This window comes from Zalophus californianus, chromosome 15 (assembly GCF_009762305.2).
Source record: "Zalophus californianus isolate mZalCal1 chromosome 15, mZalCal1.pri.v2, whole genome shotgun sequence".
NCBI lineage: Eukaryota > Metazoa > Chordata > Mammalia > Carnivora > Otariidae > Zalophus > Zalophus californianus.
Window position 1 is genome coordinate 74,549,773 of NC_045609.1, and position 23,355 is coordinate 74,573,127.

At 52.2% G+C, this 23,355-nt stretch overlaps 1 protein-coding gene across 6 annotated transcripts in view; it reads right to left on the reverse strand.

The window, feature by feature from the left end:
* Positions 1-23,355, reverse strand: part of HSPA12A (heat shock protein family A (Hsp70) member 12A) — a 155,759-nt gene that overhangs the window by 54,209 nt on the left and 78,195 nt on the right. Inside the window, exon 1 of one of the 6 annotated variants that reach the window (XM_027595947.2) lies at positions 9,876-10,075. The exons of 4 other annotated variants lie outside the window; for them this stretch is intronic. In XM_027595947.2, the coding sequence (XP_027451748.1) occupies positions 9,876-9,918 (43 nt within the window). In that variant the 5' untranslated portion in view covers positions 9,919-10,075. Of the gene's footprint in view, positions 1-9,875; positions 10,086-23,355 lie in introns of those variants that run through there. One more of the 6 variants, XM_027595950.2, reaches the window with a different exon arrangement.

The window sequence follows — 23,355 nt, forward strand, 5'->3', positions numbered from 1 at the left end:
TTTCCCTGCAAGTCCTCACATTCTGCAAAACCGCACACTAAAAATAAAAGGATTCATGGGAAAGACAGGGTTGGTGCCTATCACTCGACACTTGTAGGACCTTGTCACTTGAGCCCTTCCCAAAACAGTCACAGCTCTATTAACATCCGTGCGCGGTGAGCCGCACCGGCCCCTGGACCCCAAGCCGCAGGGAGGCAATCCTTGGCTGGTGCTCCTCCTTTGAGCTGACAGGCCTCGGGGGGCGCTCACTTCTTACAGAGACCAAGCTCACCAAAGTCAAAAAACCCTACCCCGGGTGTCACCTGCACTCGCTGTGTTCTTACAGGGTAACGCTGATCATCGGCCCCCCTCGGCTTCCCCATTCAGCGTGAGGGGGGCGGAAAGACACTAAAACGGCCACAACTTGCACGAGAAGGTGCACCTGTAGACTTTCAGCATTTTTTTAGTTCTTCTGTTTCTCTTTAATCACGAGAAAGCATGTTCTGATCTATCAAACCACAAACACACTGGGAAAAATTGTGAGCCAACACAACGTCTACACATATACCGACATCACGCCCCCATTTATCAATCATGGAAACACATGCTGCTGACCAACAACCAACTAATCTCGTCTTTTTTTTTTAAGATTTTATTTATTCACTTAGAGAGAGCACACACGCATGGGAGCAGGGGGAGGGGCAGAGGGAGAGAATCTCCAGCAGATTCCACACTGAGCGTGGAGCCCAACTTGGGGCTCAATTTCACAACCCTGAGGTCATGACCTGAGCCAAAACCAAGAGTTGGATGCTGAACCGACTGAGCCACGCAGACGCTCCCCACCCTTTTTTTTTTTAAAGGTTTTATTTGACCAACAACCAAGTAATTTCAAGTGTTAAGGTACCAGAAGTTGCTTTTCAGAGAATTTGACTATGAGGAACATCTGATTGACAACGGGTGGCCTTCCTGACATCACACAGTCACAGAAAGTTCTAAGAAGTGAGTGACTCTGACCCGCAAGCTGTGTTTAAACTTAAGGCAATTTTTTAAAGTTTGTTCTTTTATCACTTTCGTCACACTGACTCGGATTCAAAGCCGCCACAAATTCTCTGCAGCACCTCCCATGAAGAGGAGGATCTGCCTCTCTACCCCTTGAACCTGGTGGGCCCGTGACTTGGCTTTGACCTCTAGAATGCAGAAGTGACAGCATGCAACTTCTCAAGGGGCCTTCCTTGCGACCTCCTGCTCTGCTCCTCCTCTTGCCACCCCGAGACCACTATGGAAAGCAGCCCAGCTGACAGCCAGCACCGACCCCATCTTGGACTCGCCAGCCCAGGGGAGCCATCAGAGGCAATCACATGAGTGAGCCCGGGCAAGACCAGCAGAAGAAGCACGTGGCACAGAATCGGCACAGAATCGTGAGCAAATAAAATGGTTACCGTGTTAACCCTTAAACTTCTGGGATGGTTCGTTACATAGCAAACACAAACATAATGTGACATTTTGTCGACATTTCACCAATTCTTTCATATTTTAATAGTTTTCTCCACCTGGGAGCCAATCAACCTTTTACTTAGGTCTCAGGGATTTCAAAGACCGCTGAGAAGGGGCTAAACCAATCCCGAAAGTGGCTGTGTCTCCAAGGGACCTACCAGGATTGATGAAAAGCCAAGGGCTTACCAACAGCCCCAGTCCCGGGAAGGTATCACGGAGCCGGCCAGAGGAATCCAACCGATGTAAAACACCAAGGAGGAACAGCTCCTAACATTCTAAACCACTCCTGAGGGAGGCTGAAGACTCTCTAACTAACGCTGATTCTAGGCAAGACCCCAATCTTTCTGGCTGTAGTACACTGAATAATAGCACCCCACCAAACACACCCCTGGCCCAATCCCCAGAACCTACGAATATGTCACCTTACATGACCAAGGGGAATCTGCAGATGCAATGACACTAAGGATCTTGAGATGGGGAGACTGTTCTGGTTATCCAGGCGGGCCTCAATCGAGGTCCTTACACGAGAGCCCTTATAAGAGGAGGCAGGAGGGGCAGAGTCGGACAGAAAGTGTGATGGTGGAGGCAGAGGTTGGAGTGATGTGTTCTGAAGGTGGAAAAAGGGGCCACAAGCCAAGGAATGCAGGCGGCCTGTGGAAGCTGGAAAAGGGAGCAGAGTCTCCCCCAGAGCCTCCAGAAGGAAGGTTCTGCCACCACCTTGACTTAAGCTCAGTTAGACCCACTCTGGACTTCCTTCCAACCTGCAGACAATAAGATAATACGTTTGTGTTGTTTTGTGCCACTGAGTTTGTGGTAATTTTTATGATGGCAATAGGAAACTAATACAGCGGATAATTCCTCCCTGCCTACAAGAAGGCAGCTTAAAATTCTTACTCATAATAACAATAACAGTTAATAATAATTACTAACATTAATTTAGTGTCTACTTCATGGCTGACCTTGTTCTAAGTGCTCTTCCTATATAAACTCATTTAATCCTCACAAAAACCACATGAAGAAGACTATTACAATCCACATTTTACAGATGAAAAAAACTGCGCTTTCCGGAGGTTTAGTAACTTGCCAGGGCCACAGAGCAGGTCAGTGATACAGCCCAGGCTTGAACCCAGGCAGTCTAGCTCCAGGTCCCACATTTCAGCCCTACAACTCCCAAATCAAACCAGCGGTGGTAACTGTCAATTCCAGCCACTTAGCAAGCACCTTCTACTGACCAGGCTCATGCTTAGCACTTGACTTATATTCTCTCATTTGATTCTCATGGCACCCCGTTGGGGCAGGATTACCACTCCTCCTTGTTTACAGAAGAAGAAATGGAGACGTGTCAATGTTACACGCAGGAGTTATACACAGCTGAACCCAGGAGTGTTTGAGCCCGAAGCCCGGGTTTAACCACACATTCTCCTGCCTCGCTTGTCCCACTTGAGGCCCACGTGGCTGAGGAAAGGACAGAGATAAGTAGCACGACCACAGAATTTATCTTTCAAACTGGGATACCCAGAAAGTGAAAGGAGTCACTATTAGGGATTTCACCAGGATAAGAGGTATAAACCAGAACTGTCCCAGCAAACCTGGACACATGGCCACCCTCGAGATACGGGGACTGAAACCCAGGCCCATATACTGCAGTTCACAGTTCCCTGGTAGGGACACTGTGGAGCCCCAGCTGACATCCCTAGCTGCCAGGTCAGGGTCAAGGCTAGAAGAGGAGGGGTGGTCCAAGCAGAGCTCAGAGCAGTATCTGCAAATCTCCAGGTCTGGGGTCTCAGCACAGACACAGGGCCCATCCAAATGCAGACCAGAAGTCCACCTGAGGGCAGATATCCACAGCTCTGGATAGAGTCCAGGGATACAAAAAGACCTTGAACCCCACTAGTGCTCTAATCAGGAAGCCCAGCAGGGAGCTCAGAGCCTTGGCAAAGAGCCACATGGGCATTAAATGTGGCCAACAGCCTGAGACACCCAGTCCTCCAAAGTTCTGGGTCTGCTGGCCAACAAGTCATGTGGACTGAGGCTCAGGCTGGAGTCTCCGGCTTCCTAGCAGTGGGATTCCAGGCCAGCCCTTTTCCCCTCTGAGCCTCCTGGACAAAATGTAGCCACTGATAAATGCCCTACCTAGGTCTACAGGATTCATAATAATAAATAAAAACAGACAAAAGCAAATGAGCCACAACTTTACTGGAGGTTGGGGAATTAAATAAAATCTGCTCAGAAATGGGTACTATTGATTATTCCCACTTTACAGATGAGAAAACTGAGGTGGGGCGGGGGCAGGGGCTAAGTGACTTGCCCAGAATCCCATGCCTGGTAAGTGGTAAAGCCAGAATTGGAATCCAGGCTGATTGTCCCCATAAAATCGCATGGAACTGTTCTCTCCTCCCCACATGGCCAACGTAAAGCAGCACATCCTAGTTCAGAGACCCTGAGGGAGGGCTCTGTTCCCCTGGTGGGCAGAGATGCCTGTGGTGGCCCGTGGACTGGGCACTAGTTCTTGCCTGATTATAAGACCTACTGGCAGGCTTTGCAAATCCATTCCCAGGTCCCCTTCTCCAGGGCGGTCCAATTCCAGAAGGTCTAGGAGTGAGAATCGTTAAGTACCTCCCCTCAGGTGATTCCTAAAGCGTTTCTCTTCCTGTTCAAGCCCCTCTGGAGAATGACTTCCAGAAAAGAGAATGTCTTAGTCTGGTGCTCCTATATCCTTGACCTCCTCTAAAACTCTCTGGTCTCCCTCTGACCCGGAGTGCAGCCTCAGCACAAAACCTTCCAAGGGCAATAGCATCTGCCTAAAGCGTTTTGACTGTGTTTGGGTTGCCATACATTTTCGCTGTGGTCCCCTTCTGTTTATGGCAAGTGACACAGGTTTCCCATTTATGGAACTGACATAAGTAAGACTCTTAAAATAAATGCATTTTTCAAAAAACAGAATATCAATTTTAAAAGTAATCAAGAAATCACGGTTTAGGTGGTCAGTACGTATGGCGGAATCAGGAAGGTGAATCTCGAGGGGCTGAAGACTGAGAAAAAGTTCCCTAAGGATAAGATGTGCCCATGAAGGTTCTGCGGACAGCCCTGAGCTCTCTTCTAACATTCTCCCTCCTCCTTCCAGCTATCTCATCCTGGGGCATGTATTCAATTCCTCTGAGCCTCAGTTTCCCCTTGTGTAAAATCTCCCACTTTGTGGAGTATTTATGAAGATTAAATGACACAATACAAGCGAAGCATTTAACACAGAACTGGTGCTTACAAACTGCTGACTCAGTCTAGCACCAGGGAATGAACCATGTCGGATGCTCCTGCCCTCTACCCCTCTCATGCTGAGGTCCCAAGTCTGAAGTCCAGATATGTAGGTAACTCACAGATTCCCAAACTTGGCTGTTCACATAAAGAAGTCCTGACAGAATAGTTCTGGGAGGAGGCCTAGGCATCAAGACATTTAAAAAGGTCCCCAGGTGATTCTAATAGGCAGCCAGGATTGAGAACCAACCCCAGGGGATGTCCAGTGACCAAAAAGTGTAGCTTCTCACACTCCATGCTCCAGGACCAGCCCTCAGCAACCTTCATTCTTGCTTCCCACCAGTGGGCTCTGCAGAGATGGGGGAAAGGTGCTCAAGAAGGGCTGACTTCGTGTTTGCCAGGAAAGAGGTGTTCATCACTTCCAGGGTCTTGCTTCAGGGCCTGAACATACTCCCCACATAGACCAGGTCAAAAAAACCCGAGCAGAATCTGCCCTCCTTCTAATGCCTACAAAGAAAGCAGACTAGCTGGACCAGCCATCATGCCACACAAGGCAATGGCCATCCCAGGGAGCATCTGGGAGATAGAGACAGGAAGACCAACTCTCCCTTCCACCAATGGGGAAAGAATTTGATCAATTCCAGCCCCTCTGATACCTGCACTGTTCCCACAACAGACCGAAGCAGGCATCATGTGTGCCTTGCCAGACCAGGAAGGGAAAGCTTAGCTGGAGTCGACATGCACTTTGGGCTCCAAAGCCACATCGCCCCTTTACCACCCCCATCCCCGGCACCTGTTACTGCCCATCTCGGGATGGATTAGGAGTCATTTCCAATAAAGGGGGGCAGCAAAGATTTGCAGAATCCACCGCGGTGGGGTCAATGTCAGTTCTAGGCAATGCCTGCACTTCCTGGTCCCCTCCTTGACGCCCCCCCAACCCCCCCGCTCCCCTGGCGATGCCCAGACATGCTGCAGGTGGAAGGCGCCCGCTCCCAGCCACATGCCGCTCATTCATTAAAGTGCCTGGTTCCTCCCCGCTATTCTAATTATGCGCAACAATAATAAAGAAGCTTTCTCCCTTACCAGAGGCCTACTTATGCAATGAGAGAGCATTCTGCCCCCACAATACTGAGTCATCACTCAAACCCTTGTTGGAATCAAAGTCACATCTCTTCAAGGATTGACTGAGCCCTGCCTACCCCCCTTCAGCTTCCACCCACTCCTGAGCAGCCACGTTTCTAGAAGCACCACTTCGCTGCAGAGTGGGCGGGTTGAGGTTGCCATTCCCCACTGCTGTGTTCCCTTGTGGATTACTGCCTGATATTCATTTGACACACAGGAATGTGTTTATTGAACACCTACTATGTGCCCTCACTAAGAGTATAGAAATGAAAGACACAGTCCCTGCCCACGTTGGGAGAAAAGGCAAGAGAAAAGTCTAAGATTTTAGGGTCAACGACTGATTCATATCCCAACTCAAGCATTCATTGGCTCGGTGATTTGATCCCTTGGCTGGGCAAACTACCAAATTTCTCAAAAGCCTCGTTGCCTCATCAGCAAAATGGGGTAATAATAACCCAACCTCATAGGGCTGTCAGAGGAGTCGATGGAATATACACATACAAAGTTGAAACATTTGCAAGCACTCAATGAACACTAGTTGAGATTACCAACGATCAGTACCAAAGGCTTTGGGACCACAAAGGCAAGACAGATCTCACCAAGACGGATGAGTCTATGAAGGCTTCCTGAGAAGTGATAACCTGCGCTGAGTTTTGAAGGCTAAGTTGGAGTTTGCTAGAGAAAGGGAGGACGTTCCTGGTGGGGGGAAACAGCACGAGGGCTAAAGGAGATCACAGGGAAACGGGACACTGCGTGGGGAGCACGCACAGGGAGTACACAGCGGCAGGGGACACAGCTGCAGATGTATGCATGGATGTGAAAGTGGGTCCATGGCCAGCGCCCTGGCCAGGCACGTGCTCAGAGAGGCGGGACAGCTTGACCAACCTCCCACCCACCCTTCACTCAAGCCCACTTCTGGCTATGCCGTGTGGGCCTGGCAGGTCCCTCCCTGGTGAAGTCGGGGTAACAGGACCCCCTGTTAGCCATCCATTCAATCACAATTGTGGGCAGGGCCAACTGAAATAATTCAGTATTTTCCGATTTCCGCATAAATGGAGTCCTCAGAATCTCACCTCCAAAGCCCAACGCAATGCCTCCAGAGGCACCCCCAACGCGGGCAAAGCCCCTCCCCCCGGCCTGCTGTTCCTCTCCCTAACGCCATCCCCTCTCTGGATCTAATTACTAGGTGTCCGCCGCCCACGCCTACTCCTGACTCGGTCACCATAAGAGCTAGCCCGGCCTGAACCATCCCATGTCCCCCCCATTCATCTCATCCTTGTAGGGCTCCCTGTGCCAACCAAGGCAGGTCTTGGTGGGGGCAGGACTGAAGGTCATCTCAGCTTTTGCTGTCCAATGCTCTAAAGATTAAAAAGTGGCCCTTTGTAAATTAACAGAAATGTTCTATTAAGGAAACTCGAACACACAAAAGGAATAGTAATGAAGCGCCGTGTACCCATCAGCCAGCTTCCACAACTACCAACTTTCTGCCATTCTTGTTTCATGAGTAACTCTACCCACACTCCACCCCCACTTGCTCTGTTGGGAAACATGCTATGGCCAGCCTTTCTGGCCCACACCACCATCCAGGGCTCTCACTGCCCACAAGTCCCAACACAGTTTGATCTCTCCGTGCTCATCCTTTGGCACCAGAAGCATCCTTGAAATAATCCCCTGAAGAACACCATTTTTATGTTCCTCATAGAATGGTCATCACTGGCCACACCCACAGGGGCTACATAGGATGGCGGCAAAGGGCCAGAGCCCTGGAATCAGATGGCCTGAGTCCAGATCAATACTTCCTGGATGTGTGACCTTGGAGAGGTCGTTCAACCTATGTTTGGATTTCCTACCTGGGGGAAAGGGCAATGCTGGTAACAGATCTGTTGTTGAGGCTTTAACAAATAAAATAAGGTAATGCTCCTTGCCCAGCACAGAATATTCAGTGAGAAAATCTTAGAAATAGATGTGTTAGATGATGGGTGAGCAGGCTCTGCTCCTGTGAGATACTATTAATATCTCTCATTTTAGAGATGAAGGAATGGGAACCAAGAGAGAACCAGCAAGTTGCCAGGGACAGCCTGCTCTGTGTCCCAAGTCCATGTGTTGGATATTCTCACAGGCTGCCTTGAACTGCAGATCACTGGAAGTGAAGAAACACTCTAGAATAGATAGAGGCGAACAGTGGCAAGTGGCCCAGCACCACCCAGCATGTGTTTCCCCATCCTGGATGGGGAGCTCTCCCAGCCTGAGGACAGACAACCACCCAGTGCCTGTGTGTGTGTGTGTGTGTGTGTGTGTGTGTGTGTGTGTGTGTGTGTGTGTGTGTGTGTGTGTGTGTCTCTAGGGTAGGGGTGCTGCATTCGATTTTACAAGACAAATGGTGTGGGGGGGAAGCACATTCCTGCTCACTCTTCTGATTTCACACATCCTATGGCCAACCTTGCATTTGATACAGCCATCCGCTATTTATCCCAGCATGAGAGGCAAGAAACTTAAGCTTTAGCAATTCTTAGCAAATCTGATGTCCCTCCCTATCATCCTACATTTTTTTTCCAATTTAAAGAAAAAGGGGGGGGGAATGAATCGATCCAGTTGCTGAGTGATATCCAGACAAAGCCACCAGCCCACTGCCCGCGTTTGCCAGCTGGGGAAGGGCAGAGGCGGGGGCAGATTTGGATGCGCGTTTGGGCCCGGCCTGGGCTCTGGCCTGGGCTCTCCAAGGCCCCTCCCAAGAGTGAACCCTGTCAGGATGCCCCCTCCCCCTCCCGCACTCCCCCACTACTGCAGTGCCGTGTGGGGAGGCACCTCCCAGATCTGCAGGAACAATGGGCTGGGGAGGGGGCAGGTGCCGCTCAGAGCGCAGCAGAGGGCGGGGGCCGCGGCCACAGACTGCAAGACTGCAAGCACCCCGCCCATGGTGGCTGCGCAGCCGGCTGACTCAGTTTCCCCAGCTTTGAGGTGCCCGCAGAGCTTTTCCTGGATGAATTTCCCTTACGTCCCAGACATTTTAATTTCATCCTCCCCAGGCTCACCCTGCGGCTCGCCGGAAGCCACTGGGCTACGCTCCCCTCCCGCGGCTGCTACTGCTAAAGCCCCTCAGGTCAGGGACGCGCTGCATCTCCGTGCGCCCAACTTTCCCCACTTGGGACCCACGATCCTGGTCAGGCCGTCCCCTCCGCTGGCGAAACCATGATTTATAGCCCTGGGCTCCAAAAGCTGCTCCTCCTCTTCCCCTGGCTCCCGGGTCCTCCTCTCGGTCCTTACCCGGCACCCTCGCCCCATCTGGCCCTAACCACGCTCCCCAAAGATTGGCCATGGCACATTTGCAGAATGCGAGCGTCGGTCCTCCGCACAGGGCGCCACCTTCCTCTCCCCCGCCCGGGCAAGGAGGGGACAGCCGAGCCCCCGTCGCTTCGCCCCTCTACGGCCCGCAGAATCCTTGGGGATGGGCGGGGCGGGCAGTGCGCGCTGCAGTTCCGCCCCGAGCTGCAGCCCCCACTGCCCGCACGTAAGTCCGACCTCGGCGGGGCGAGGGGACAGCTCCAAACCCTCGATTTGCCCCCAGGCTCCCACCCGCGCCTCGCTGAGTCACAGAAATGAGCCGCTGGGGATACGGGGCCACCCGGCGGGCGGCCCTTTACTCGGCCAGCGCGGGCGTCCCCGCACAGTGCGCCGGGCATGGACACGGGGGGGTTGGTTCTCACCCGGACTCGCCAGGGGCCCCGCAGGAGGCGCCACCCCGGGACCGACCGGACGGCCAGGGCGCCCGGGCGGGGGCTGCGGTCCCCGCCGCAGTGTCCGCACCCCGGCCGGGAGCGCAGCACGTGACCGGCGGGCCGAATAGGGCCCCCCGGACCCCTGCTCCGCCGCGGCGCTGACCCTGGCCCTCCCGGCTAGGGCAAGATGTTGAGGGGTGCGCGCCCACTTTCCCGCGGCCGGAGAAGGAGCTGCGGGACGCCGGGCCGAGCGCGCCTCATCCCTCCCCGGCCCGCCCCGCCGCAGCCACAGGACCCGCGCCCCGCGCTCACCTCGGGGCCCCGCGTCGCCGCCGCCGGCCTCCTTGTCCGCCATGGTCGCGCAGCCCCCGCCCGCGAGAGGAAGCTCCGGCGCAGCCCCTGTGCCCGTGCGGGTCCCCGTCCGCGTCCTCGGCGGCGCTCGGGCCGGGTTTGAGGCGCCGGGCAGCGGGAGCACTGCTGTGACGCGGCCGCCTCCGCAGCCCGGACTCCTCCCCGCGCTCCTCCCGGGCCCGCCCCGCGCCCCGCCCCGCGGAGCTCGGCCGGCTCGGGGAGGCCGGGGAAGGCCCCTGCGGGGCCCCGCTCGGCGTCTGCCCGCCACCACCTCCCCCCGGAACCGTCGCTCTGGGTCCGGCCCCTCCTCTCCGGGGCTCGCCCCCGAGCCGGCCGCCGCCGAGGAAGGGGTGCGGCAGGGGCTCGGCGGCTCGCCAGCCGGCCGGACGCCGGCGCACTGAAGGCGCAGTGCTCGGCGAGCGGCGGCGACTGGATTTCAGGTCCCCTCCGCCCCGCCGCGCGTCCGCTCCGCGGAATTGCCCGGGGCGGAAGCCCTGCAGCAGGCACCGCACAGAAACCGCACTCTCCCGCGGAAGCCCGCCCCAGTCTCCACCCATCCATTTCGCTCCCCCAGGGTCCCAGGGGAGCGGGCAAGGGCCACGCAAAGGAGGAACCCGGCTCGGCCAGGACTGAGGCCGCAGACCGAGGACCTGCGCGGGAGCCTCATTCTGGGCACTGCCGCGGGCGGCTGCCTCCAGGTTGCCTGCGGGACTCCATGGCAACTCGGGACCCCGGGGGGGGGGGGGGGGGGGGGGGGCGCCTGTCGCGGAGTCTGCGATGCGCCTTCCATATATGGGCTCCCAACGCGGCCCTCATTAAAAGTCTGAGAATAACGGCATTAATAATTCAGAGCTTCGGTCAATGATTCATCCTCCCTGTCCTCTGGCTCTGCCACACAGGCGCGCGCGCCACTGGCACCTGTTCGCCACTGGCCAGGTGGCTTCTGGGTCCTCTGTGTAAGAAGGCAACGTGGGTGGTGATAGGACTCTAATGACCACCGTTACTGGGCCCTTCCCTCTTGCCTGGCCCTATGCTAAGTGCTTAAGAGCCTTATCTCATTTGCTCTGCATAACTCTAAGAGGTGGGGACTAGTGGTCCCCATTTTGCAGAGAAGGAAGCTGAGGTGTGAGGGATTTCAGTGATGATCCCTAGAACACACACACATCAAGTAAGTGACCAAGCTGGGATAACCACCAGCTATCCCTCATGCCCTGCGATGGGCCACAGCTCTCAAACGGCACCTAATGGAGGCTTCATCGTGGGGCCAGGTTATGGAGGAGGGAGTGTGCAGGGGTGCTGAGAGAGACCAGTCTCTGCTCAGATAGTGATTTTAGGGTGATGAGTTAAAAGGATGAACTTGCCCTCTGCCTGCCTGCATTAAAAATCCCGAGCCTGCAGTCTCTATGTATGAGACCGTAAGTTAATTAACCTTTTTGAGCCTCAATATTCTCATCTGTGGAATGGGTACAGAGAACCCACTTCCTAAGAATGAAGATGAGCTGATGCATGTAGCATGCATTGCTTGGGGTCTGGCGCATGGTAAGCAGTCCAAAAGGTATTACATGTCATTAAGTCACAGGCACCTTTTCACCATGGGCAATGGCCCGTTGTGCAGGACAGTGGGGAATGGGGGGCACATGGTGGGGGGCACTCCCAGAGTGGAGAACACTGGTTTCCTACAGAGTGCCCCCTCCCTCCCAGGACTCCTGCTGAGACAATACCCCACTATCTCAGAGGCAGACTCAAGACATGGCCTGGAGGCCAAGAGCACCCAAGGCAGGCACCCAAAGGCAGGCACCCAAATACAGGCCAGAGGAAGGGTGAAGGCAGTTGTGCAGGTGATGATCCCTTCAAGCTGCCTTCCCAGTTCTGCCCCTGTACCCCTACTGAATGAAGCTGGCCAGGCTGAGGCCACATGGACTGAAGCTCAGAGGGCAGGGACGGCCACCAGCATGCTGTGCACTGAGCACCAGTGTCACACGGACACATGCCTAAGCACTGAGGCCAGAAAGAGTGGTTCTGATTAAGTCTCTCTTGTGTTCAAAACCATGCTGGGCCTCCCTCATCTACAAGAAAAAGCCCTAACTCTTCAGCTTAATGTTCAACACCTTTGACAACATGCCTCATCTGGCATATCTCTCCCAAGAAGCCTTCCTTCCACCAGCCTTCCTCGGATATGGGCACAGTCTACGTCTCTCTCCCTGTTGGACACCCCCATCGCTTCCCTCCTCTACCCGCCCACATCCAGGCATCCTTCAGGGCCTCAGTCCCAGGCCAGCAGCCCAGGGAAACCTAGGACACCACCCGACCCCCGGGGGGCTCCCAGAGTATTCTACACACTCACACATTTTGTTTTATTTTTCTCCTCCTTCTCCATCCATAGCTGCCCGGGCAGCTCAGCACTCAGAAGCCTCCTCTGTCTATCTGCAGAGATGCTCACCTCCACACCCAGGGCTCGAGGCTCCAGATCTCCTGAAAGTCTCCCCAGGGCACCTCCCAGGCCCTTCCCACTCTCCCAAAGCCCAGCTCATCCTCTGCCGCCCTCCCTCCTGGCTGCAGGATCTCTGGAAAGGCAGCATCACCCACAAGCCACCCAGCCACACACCTGGGCATCGGCTCTCACTCCTTTCTCTGTGTCCGTCTGAGTTTGGTCCATCTCCGAGTCAAGTGTTGCCCTGCTGACCGTGGACATTTCCGCTCCATCCTCACTGCCACCATCCTCGTCTACATCCCCACCATGTCTCACTGCCTCCATGTCTGCAGGGCCAGCTCACTGTCTCGGGCTCCTGTCCTCCCCCTCAGGCCATTATTTGTGACTCTGGTCTGCCCTGCCCACCCACCTCTCAGCTCCGTCTGCACCCCCGCCCCTCATGACTTCTTTCAATCCCTTGCACCCACCCCTGCCTCCCATTTCAAACGCCTTAAAATGTATTTGATGTTTGGACCACTTGGCCCCTCACCCCTCATCACCAGCAACCTGGAGAACTCAGCATGGACTCCCCAACTCCAGGGAGCCTACCCTGCACCCCCATCTTGGCCCTGGTGCCCCTCCTCAGTGTCCTTATGGCACCCTGTCCCTCTCCATCAGGCGCCTGACCCCCAGCATCAAGACATTGGTGTGGGCAGCCTGTCGGAACCAGCAGGAACCCCACAGCCCCCACCTTCCTGCCACCTATGGAGGAAAGGTCTGAGGGCCATCTGCTCTCTCTCCTGACATGCAGCCACAGTGACATGAGGGCACGTGAGGACGATGGGGGATGGCATGCGGGCCCCGTGCTGTGGGCAGAGAGCAGAAGACAGTCTTGATTTTCAGGGAGCATGAAAGGCAGTGCATGCTCTGCCTGGGGTTTATCCTCAGGGCTTTAATCATCACAGTAATTAGAACCCGCCCAGCGAGCGCACACTCGGCCAGCCAGGTGCCTCACCTACTCACGGTTTTCTAGCACAGCAGACAGGAGCACACAAAGGTGGCGGCACCTGCACAGGCTTCCTCAGGCCACAAACAGCGTGGCCTGTCTCCTGTCACTCGACAGAGGGAAGGGCTCCCCCTGTCCTTCCCTGACGCCTACAGTCTCGTCACCAGTAGCAGCAGCCTGAGATCTCGTCACTCCTCTGCTACCAGGTCCTACATGAATTGGCCTCCTGATGCCTCTTGACTCTAGCTCCTTCCACTCTCCCTTCCCTCACGCCAAAATGTGCATGCCATCCATGTGAACGTGCCCAATCTCATCCCACCTCAGGGTCTCTGCTCCAGGTGGTGGCCCTGCTTGGGACACAGTCCCCAAGACATGCACACGGCTTGCACCTCACTCACTTCGAGAAATGCCACCCTCCCAGGTGGTTCTACGGCTGCGGTCTCATCCCCACTGGGAAGTGAGCTCCGTGAGAGTAGGATCCTGGACTGTGCTGCTCACCTCTGTATCCCCAGGTCTAGAACAGTGCCCGGTACGTGGCAGGTGCCCAATGAATGCTTGATGGTGGAGGGGCTGGCTCCATCAGCAAAACAGGAACATGACAGGTTCGTCCAGCTGGGCGGACCAAGCCCGCCACGGGGACATCACATGGACTCCTGGGGGCTCTCACAGCCATTGCAGAACACATCTGTACTTGTGGGAGGTCGCTCTGCAGCAAGTCCCCTTCAGCCTCCCTCCAAACTCCTCCGCACAGGGCTCCCTGTGGACTCCTTCGGCACCCTCCATATGATCTCCTCTCCACCTTCTGGGCCAGAGGGGCCCAGGCTGTGGTCTGTGGTGGTGGGCAGTGGGAAGTGCTCCCACCTCCGCTCATACCAATTACAGGTCTCTGCTGGCCACTTGAGTCCCAAAAAGGGGCCCAGCCCAGAGCCAAGTCACCCCCTTCTGGTAACCTCATGCCGGTCACTCCAGCCACATGGGCCTGTCCTCAGGTCCCCAAAGAATTGAGTAAATCTCTCTCCTCTTCCAGGTCTCAGCTTAAATGTCACTTCTTCCAGAAAGCCACCTGGCCCTCCAAGACAGCCTGAGGCCCCCACTCCATCCTCTGTTCCTGATTCCCCATGCCCTCCTTGCACATAGCAGTATCACAGCTCTGGGTCACTATTACTATTAACCCATTATATAGATGACAAAATCGAGGCCCAGAAAGGTGCAGCTGAGAAGCTGCAGAGCTGAGACTAGAACCCAGGTCTTTCCAATGTCAGGTAGCCTATTTCCCCCTCCAGCTGCCAGCTTCCCAGGGTCAGCCATATGCCTGGAACAGATAGTTAAATACTAAAAGCAGAATAGCCCCTCAGCCTCAGGCCCTCACCTGACTCATCCTCTCTGGGGTCCTCTTCCCCCTCCAGCCCACAGACACCTCCCTGCCACAGTCCCCTTCCTTGTTCTTCAGCCCCCACACAAAGATATACCTCCCTCCCTTCCTGATGGATCTACCACTGAGGTTGCTGATCCTCGGTGTGCATCGAGACAGGGACAGAGCAAGTAGAGTGAAGAGTGTGGGTCACGTGGAGTCAGCCAGACCAAGGTTCAAATCTGGGCTAAGTCATTCCCTGCCCCCATCAAGTGACCTGAGGACACACCGTTCTGGGTCTGTTTCTTCATCTGTAAAAGGGGTTGATAATCGTAGGCAGGATAATTGTGGGAGATAATATATGTAAAACACTCAGCGTAGGGCCAGGCTACATATGCCGCCGTAAATAGGACTTATTATTTAATTTGCAAATTGGAACCACAAAAATGCCTATTCCTTGTATATTATAAATTACAGAATGGATCTAGACAAAAAATAATTTGGGATGGTAAAAGACACATGGAAGATATGGGGGTGGCTTTTTAAAAAACATTTACCCAAAAATTTTTTAATCTTGAGAAACACTGATACTAGTCCAAATCTGAGCTTTTATGTAGGAAGCTTCCAGCAAAAGCTGCTTTGGACTTTCTGATATGCCACCAGAATTTTGTCTATAAACCGAATATCATAAAAGTGACTCCTTTATAACAGGACCGAGATTCAGATGAGCCAAGGCAACATGAAAACTTAAGGGAGGGGCACCCGGGTGGTTCAGTCGGTTGGGAGACTGACTCTTAGTTTCAACTCAGGTCATGATCCTGGGATCGAGCCCTGAGTCAGGCTCTGCGCTGAATAGGGAGTCTGCTTGAGGATTTCTCTCCCTCTTTCTCTGCAACCCCAACTCATGTGTGCACACTCACCTGCACGTGTGTGCTGTTTGTCTCTCAAATAAATAAATCTTAAAAAAAATAAAAGAAAACTTAAGGGAAAGCCTGGACAATAGGTCAAGGTCCTTGACCTCTGACCTTTAGTATATCTTAAAAATCCAAACTCAGAACTGAATCGTCGTGTTCGGTTTGTACATCCCTTTCCCTTGGATTTCCACCCCATCTGGTGTGAATCAGCCTCTCTGTTAACATTCCAAAGCACACTTCACATATACAACATGGGTTGCCACATGAGTCTTCCAGGAGAAACATTCAAGTTCCACAGGAAATTATTTCTCAAAAATATCACAATCACTCAGGCCTGCAATGTAAACTTGAGAAATGCCTACTCAGGTAATGAAGGGTCATCCAAATATTTTTTTGTAAGTATTTCAAACAGCAGAGCAAATGTCTGCGGCCACTCTCTCAGCAGTATCCTCAGAACTGCTCATACTCTGGCTCTGCAAGCTCCTGGTTCATAATAAGATGGGACATTCTGGAAGCCACCTAAGAAGGACAGTGCAAAGTGAGACAAGAGACGAGGCTCAGAGAAGGAAAACAGGAATGATCGCGTGGCCAGGACAGCTATCACAAGGCTGCAACAAATTAGATTGTTAGAGCCAAAAGGTTTCGAATTACAGAAAAAAATTACTTGTTGCATCTTCTCCAGCTCCTAGCCCAGTGCCTGGCTCACAGTAGGTGCTCCAGATATGTTTGTTGAAGAAATGAATGAGTGGTCACGTAAATAAATAATGGAGTGGCAGCTGGGGCTCAGAGAGGCTAAATCTCTTGTTCAAAGTCATACAATCAGTGACAGCCCCCTGCTTCTCAGCTCCGTTGGGCTTTCAGTGTCCCCCCTGCAAAAGACCCAGCAGGAGACTAACTGTAATTGATTCCTGATGACTGCGGGGACACCAGAGGCACTAAGGCCCTTTCTAGCTCTATGGACAGGAATGCGGTGGACAGGAATGCGGTGATGGGTAGCACTGTCTGCCCCCTGCAGAGAGTGTGGCATGGTGCTGACCTCCAGGATCCCTCCTCTCCAACTTTCTAGAATTCTATACCAGGCAAAGAGTGCATTCCGCACTGTGCAAAGATAAATCTAAGCAGATCCAGCCACATGCAGCCTCAGGAAAAGCCCTTGAAAAATCAAATCTCCACTATCTTGGTGCTGCCTGGTCCCCTGCCCGTCTGGATGGTTCTACCTCATCAGGCACCTACAGCTGCCCGTCTGGATGGTTCTGCCCCATCACGGGAACATCTGCACATCCCGCGTAGATGTGAGAGGCTGCTGTGCCCTCCTGGCCTGCACAATTGTGTGTCTTCTTCGTGGTGGCAGGTCTATGGTCACAGTATTTCCATGGAGAAGAGAGGAAGGCAGCACTGGGCTGAGGGAAAGGAGATCTGCCTTAAGATCACCAGGTTCCTGGCCTTGTGAGAACTTGTCTCTGGGCCTCACCCATAAAGTGGAGAGGGACCATTAAGTCTTCGCTAAGAGCCCATGGAAAGATGTCCTTGAGTTCTGGAAGCAAACTAAGGAAGAACAACTGGATACGGACCTTAATCATGAGACTCATTCGCTCCTTCCCCAGATATGTATGAGGTTTTACTACGTACCAGGCACTATGTTCTAAGCTTGGAGGAAGCCAAACAGCCAAAATATGTGTTCTTGGCCAGCAAGACTCTGCCTTTATTCTGGGGAAAGGGTGCCCCCCACCATACAGTTCCAGGCTCTCAGCACCCTAAAGCCCAGCCAAGGGCCTTTAGAACTCAGACAAAGACTCAAACTCAAAACTCTCCATTAGTTAGCAACTAAACGAAATGGTAGCTTCCCTGAAGGTGCACTGGGCAGAGGAAGCCAGGCCATGTCAGGAAGTAGGCTGTGAATGGTGGGGCAAGGGAGGGCTCCAACGCCAGGCAGGGTGCCCTGGACAAGTTAACCAACCTCCTCAGAAGCCCTGCCTCTCCCTATAGAGAGGACAGTGATGTCACCCTCCTCACAGGGTAGTACAATCAATGGAGACAGTCCATAGTGCTCAGGCCCATAGTGCTCAGAGCTACCCAGATGGCAGCTGGGGCTGACGCAAGCCCAGCCATTGCACCCAGGCTGGCCCACCTGTATCCCCCCTTAGTCCCAGCCTCAGAGGTCTGCCTGTCCTCACTCCCTTTCCCACAAAATCCCAGATCCATTTGCTTGCGGCGGATTTCCATTCTGGACAGTGCTCCAGGCCGCCTGGGAACAAAGCACAGGCATATTGACCAAAGTGAGAAGTGGGGAAAAGCGGGTTTTCAAGGACTTTGGGATTCAGGAAAAAGAAACAGCCTGTGGCTATAAAATATCTTCAAAATCTTGTCTTCTCCCCATCTCCCTTTGACTTTGACTTTGCTTTTACTTTATTTTTTCCTCATTAAAAAATGCGTGATGAGCATCACTTCTCTCCAGGGCCACCACCATCACGCTAGCACAGACCATCCCCTTCGTCTCTCATCAGCTTCCCAGGGCTTAGAGCTGCTACTCTTGCGCCCCCTTCAGTTCAGCCTGAGAGATGCCCAGGAAGTTGGTCAAGACCCACTTTTCCTCTGTTCATAACCCCTCCAAAGATTTCCCACTGGAATTAGGATCAACCCAAACTTGTTTCCCAGGTCTACGAGGCCCTGCAGGATGTGGCCCCATTCACCCTGCTAGCTTCACAGGTCACACTCCTCTCTCATCCCCCTACTCCTGGGCCTCCACTAACCCATAGGACACATTCACAATTAGAACAAAGAGTCCCTTCCTCAAAACTCTTTACTTCCAACCGCTGGGAAACCAGCATAATATCCTGACTTAGTCAAAATAACACACTCATTTTATCTTCCAAAAAATGGAGGTAAAAAAACATTCAGGTCCACCATGTCTAAGATAGCTCCCAGGATTGAACAGTTCACAACCTGACCAACTGTACCCAGTAACTTGACACTACTCTGTCCTCTCGGATTCTTGAGCAGGTCCAGTACTTCCTGCCTCACCCTCTGCTGACCTCTGTCCACAACTCTGTCCCTGCTTAATATCATCCAACTGACTCACCTTAAAGGTCAGCGCCCTGGCAAGGCCCTCTCTGGCCCCACGTGTTATTCCATGTCACATCATGCCACCCCATTTCTCCATGACACAAAAATACTTTAAAGCCACTTCTCTGATTTGTTTATTCTGAGCCTTTCCCACTAGGCTGTCCCCTCCCTGTGGGCAGTAGCAATAAAGAGTACATATTAAGTACTTGCTGTGTGCTAGACATTGCTCTAGGCACTTTACTTCTATTGTCCCATTTGATCTTCACAGCAATGCAGAGGAAGGATTGCTGTCCCCATTTTACAGATAAGAAAACTGAGGCCTGCCATAATTACCCAAGGAGTAAGTGGCAGGGTCAGAATTTGCACCTGGGTAGTGTGGTCTCAGGAGAATGTCCCGGTCTATCCTACATGCCGTGGAGAGCTGTGTAGGACTGTCCTGGTGCTCAGCCAGGCACCCAGCACGTAGCAGGGCCTCAAGAAATGTGTCAAATGAATGAACAAATCATCCAACTGGAAGGCAGAATTACAGTTTACAAAGCACCCTCACATCTCTTCTCTTGCTTGACTCATAAAGTACTTGGAGGGAAGTGTCACTATCCCCGACTTTTTTAAGACGAGAATATTGAAGGCCCAGTGAGATCACATGCAGCCTTGGCCTGAGGTCGTAATTCTAAGCAGCTCCTTTAAGCCATTCGTTTCTTTCAAATCGGCTGTTTAATTTAAAATTCTCATGTGCATTCTGCATTCTATCCCATGATATATCTGCATTTGTATTTTGTTTTTTTGTTTTTTTTTTTTACTATGTTCCCTACGCTGTACATTTCACCCTCGTGACTTATTCATTCCATAACTGGAAGCTGGACCTCCCACCCGCCTTCCCCCATTTTGCCCAACCCCCCATCCCTATTTGTGTTTGTTTTCTAAGCAGAACTAACATCTTAGATATTTGGTACTTGTTTTTAAAACAGTCATCTTCTTGTGGCAAGTTTCAAGCATCCACAAAAGTAGAAAAGAATGATATAATGAATCCCCCGGTACCCAACATCCAAGTTACCAAATTTTAAAAATCCAACCCATTAAGGGACATGGGCTCCCCCAGGAAGCCTTCACAGTAGCTGTCATTCATAGTTCATGCGTCAATATGCTCATTTAATTTCCACAGCCTTCCCTCTGAAGCACAAACTAATATTGGCCTAGATTTCAGATGTGGACATTGAAGATAGTAAGATCAAGTCATTGCCGGAAGTCTTGGAGCTGGAAGGAGCAGAGCCAGGAGTCACCCAGAGCTGGGCAGCTTTACCACCTGGAGGTGAAGTGCTGCTCTAAAGGAAGTGGGTCCATCCCTCCTCCCTTTTTATGACCAAAGTTTGCATTAAAATCACACCCTTTCTGAAAACATCTCACTCCAAATCAGCCAGGACAGGTGGTCATCCCCCCAGCCTCTCCATCATTCTTTCTTATTCACTCTCCTGTTCCAGCAGACACCTGCAAGCCCCTCCTTGTGCCGGTGTGCTGAGATACAAAGTCTAGCCAGACGTGGACCCGGCCTTCAGGAGCTCCCAGCCTCAGTGGAAAGGAGAGAAGCAGACAGACATAACCAAAACTCGAGGCAGACCTTGACCAGTACCTGGGCATGGAAAATTTATTAGGAAAATGTTCTGGGCCTCACCTACCCTCTATCTCCTCCATCAGAAAGCAAGGCCCTGGAGGGCAGGGGGCAAGGAGGAAAAGGGCTAAGCGGTATGAGTTTGGGAACTGGGTTATCCTTGGGTTTGAATCCTAGCTTCACCCCTTCTAGCTCTTTAGTCTTGGTTAAGTTACCTACCTTCTCGGATTCACTTGTAAAAGAGGGTTAATAAAACCCCATATCCTAGAGCCACTGGAGCATTACATTAGATAATGCTTCACCCAGTTTCTTAAACAACGGGAACTTTCCATCAATGTTGGTTAGTACAATCGGTTATTACTCATAACCAGTTCTCAGTAATGAGTCTGGCTTGCTTGAATGAGGCACGAGCTTTGGAAAAGAGGGTACACATTTCCCAGTTGACTATTTTTCTTAATCAGCCTCTCCTCAGAAAGTCTGTAAATTTGGAAAATAAACAAATTAAAAGTAAAACTTATCAGCCTTCCCTACCCAGCCAGCCGAGGGATGCGGGCCATATGTGAGAAGGACGATCTGGTGGTCAGGGGAGTGGGGACAAAGGCGCCCTGTTGTCTCCCAGCCCACACTGACACACTGGCACACATTCCATGATCCTTCAGGGCAAACCCACGTGCAGCAGGGCTGGGGTGGCTAGAACAAAAGCTCCAGGCGCGGGCCCCCTCCGGCCTCCCTCCAGGACCTTCTCCTAGGTTGCTAAGAACCAAGAAGGCCCCGGGCCACCCGGCACACTGTGTGCACTTTGCTAACAGTGGTGATCGCCATGTCAGTAGTGGGACAAGCACCAGACCTGGTCTCAGGACTCCTGCCTCCAAGACCAGGCTCTGCCGGGCTTTCGCTGTGTGGCCTTAGGCAGGTCACCAAGCCTCTCTGATGCCCAGTCTCCTCTAAAGCAGATACAACTCACACTTGGTTCCTCCTGCCTCACTCTGCCTGTCGCGGACCCGGAGTGGAATCACAGCTTTACCACTTCTGAGTCTGTGGTGTTAATTACCCTCAGCCTTGTTTTCCTCATCTGCCCAATGGGACTATGCCCGCACCAGCCTCCCGGTGCCACGGCAAAGAGGAAATGAGGCAGTGTGTGCAGCACGCCGGCCGAGGCGCTGGCTTGTAAGTGCTCAGTGACAGAGGATGGGTGCCTCCCCCGTCCCCCAGCTAAACATGAAGGCGACACCGACTTCAGTCACCAGCAGCAAGAGCCCCCTTCTGCGTTTGCTTATTTTATGCCAGACAATAGGCCAAGCGCCCGACTGAGCTACTTCATTTCCCCTTCCCAAGAGAGCAAGCCCGTGCGCAGGCCAGGGGCAGCCTGCTCCGGCAACACGGAGGGTCCACACACGCCAGCCTCTCCCTCCCCGGGGCTCTGCTACATGCAGTGTAATCACCATCCACACCACGGAACAGCCCCGACCGCCCCACCAGAGGCCTTCCCTAGCTGGCACGGAGGCGGGAGGGCAGACAAGGAAGAAGCCTCCTCCCATGACAAGCCCACACCTGGGCAGGCTGCACCGGGAAAATGGATGAAATATGTTGTCCTGAAACCTCTGGTTTGCTCTGAGGATAGAAGGTACTAAGGTCTGGGTCAAGGTAAGGGGGTGTTATTCATTTTACCCCTCCCCAAAGGTTGTGACTGTCTTGATTTCCTATTTTTTTCTAGTGTCCCAATAAAGTTCTAAGGCTGGAGCAAGAGAAGAATTTAAAAAAAATAAATAAATCAAAATACTGAACTTAAAAAAGTTAAGTTTCTGGTTTTTTTCAAAAACAAAAAAATTAAGGATAAGATGGAAAATAGAGGAGGGGCGCCTGGGTGGCTCAGTGGGTTAAACATCTGCCTTCGGCTCAGGTCATGATCCCAGGCTCCCTGCTCAGTGGGGAGTCTGCTTCTCCCTCTCCCTTTGTCCCTCCCTCTTGTTGTGGTCTCTCTCTCTCTCTTAAACAAATAAATAAAGTCTTTAATAAAAAAAGGGAAATAGATGAGGTAATAGGTTGCATTACGTGTGATCTAACAGGTGTGCATGTGTGTGCACACAGGTGTGTTTCTCAAAGTCCCAGAGCTAAATACACAACTGTCACAAAGAAATATCTCCACGAAGAAAACAATTAAACAAGCACAGGGAAAGTTATCATTCTCACCAGTAATTTATATGTGTGTGTATATAATTAAACACTGAGAAAACATGGCATCAATTATAAAACAAACAATAGTGTCTAATGAGAATGAGAATGTCCTTTCATGCAGACATAGATAATGCTGTCATAAACTAAGTTTCACACTTTGGAAAAGCATATGTAACATTAAAAGTACTTTGATTAATTAATCCTCTTAGAAATCTATTCTAGGTCAAAAGAAAACAATTATATTTATGCATGTATGTTTCGGTGTTATTTCATGCAAAGCATACAATTGAATAGAATTACAAATATAAATAGAAAGGTGGTATAGCAACATGGAAAAATGTCAAATATAATATTAAGTAAAAAAAAGGCAGAAAAAGTCTATAGACTAATGATTATAACCGCTAAAATTACACCTGCATGTGGATAGATAGTGGCACGCAGAGAAATCAAACAGTTGTGCTAAGACAGAGGGACAATGAGGGGGCCTTTGGTCCTTTCCAGATTCCCTTTAATGATTTATCATATTTTTCTTTCTCCCTTTCTCTAAACTCTCCCAAGAGACTGCCCCTCGCTTCCCAGGAAGGGCGGGGAGCTGCATCCTGCCTCTGTCTCTACTCCCACTCTGGCCATTTGATTTGGTTTCTAAATCATGTTGCTGTTTCTTCAAACTGCAGCTCTCAAAACAAACCAGGGGTGTGCGTGTGAGATCAGAAGGCAAACAAGCTCCAGCAAGCACATTCAGCTCTGTGCGGGGGCCAAGGAATTTCACATTTGGACACGAAATGTCAGATCCCTCAAAAGTCCTTCTCAGGTCCCCGAATGAGCTCAGAATGTCTGCCCTTCTCCAAGCCTACTTGCCAGGGCAACCCCCGGACACCTGCCAATGCAGGGTGGGGCTTACCCCACCCCATCCCAA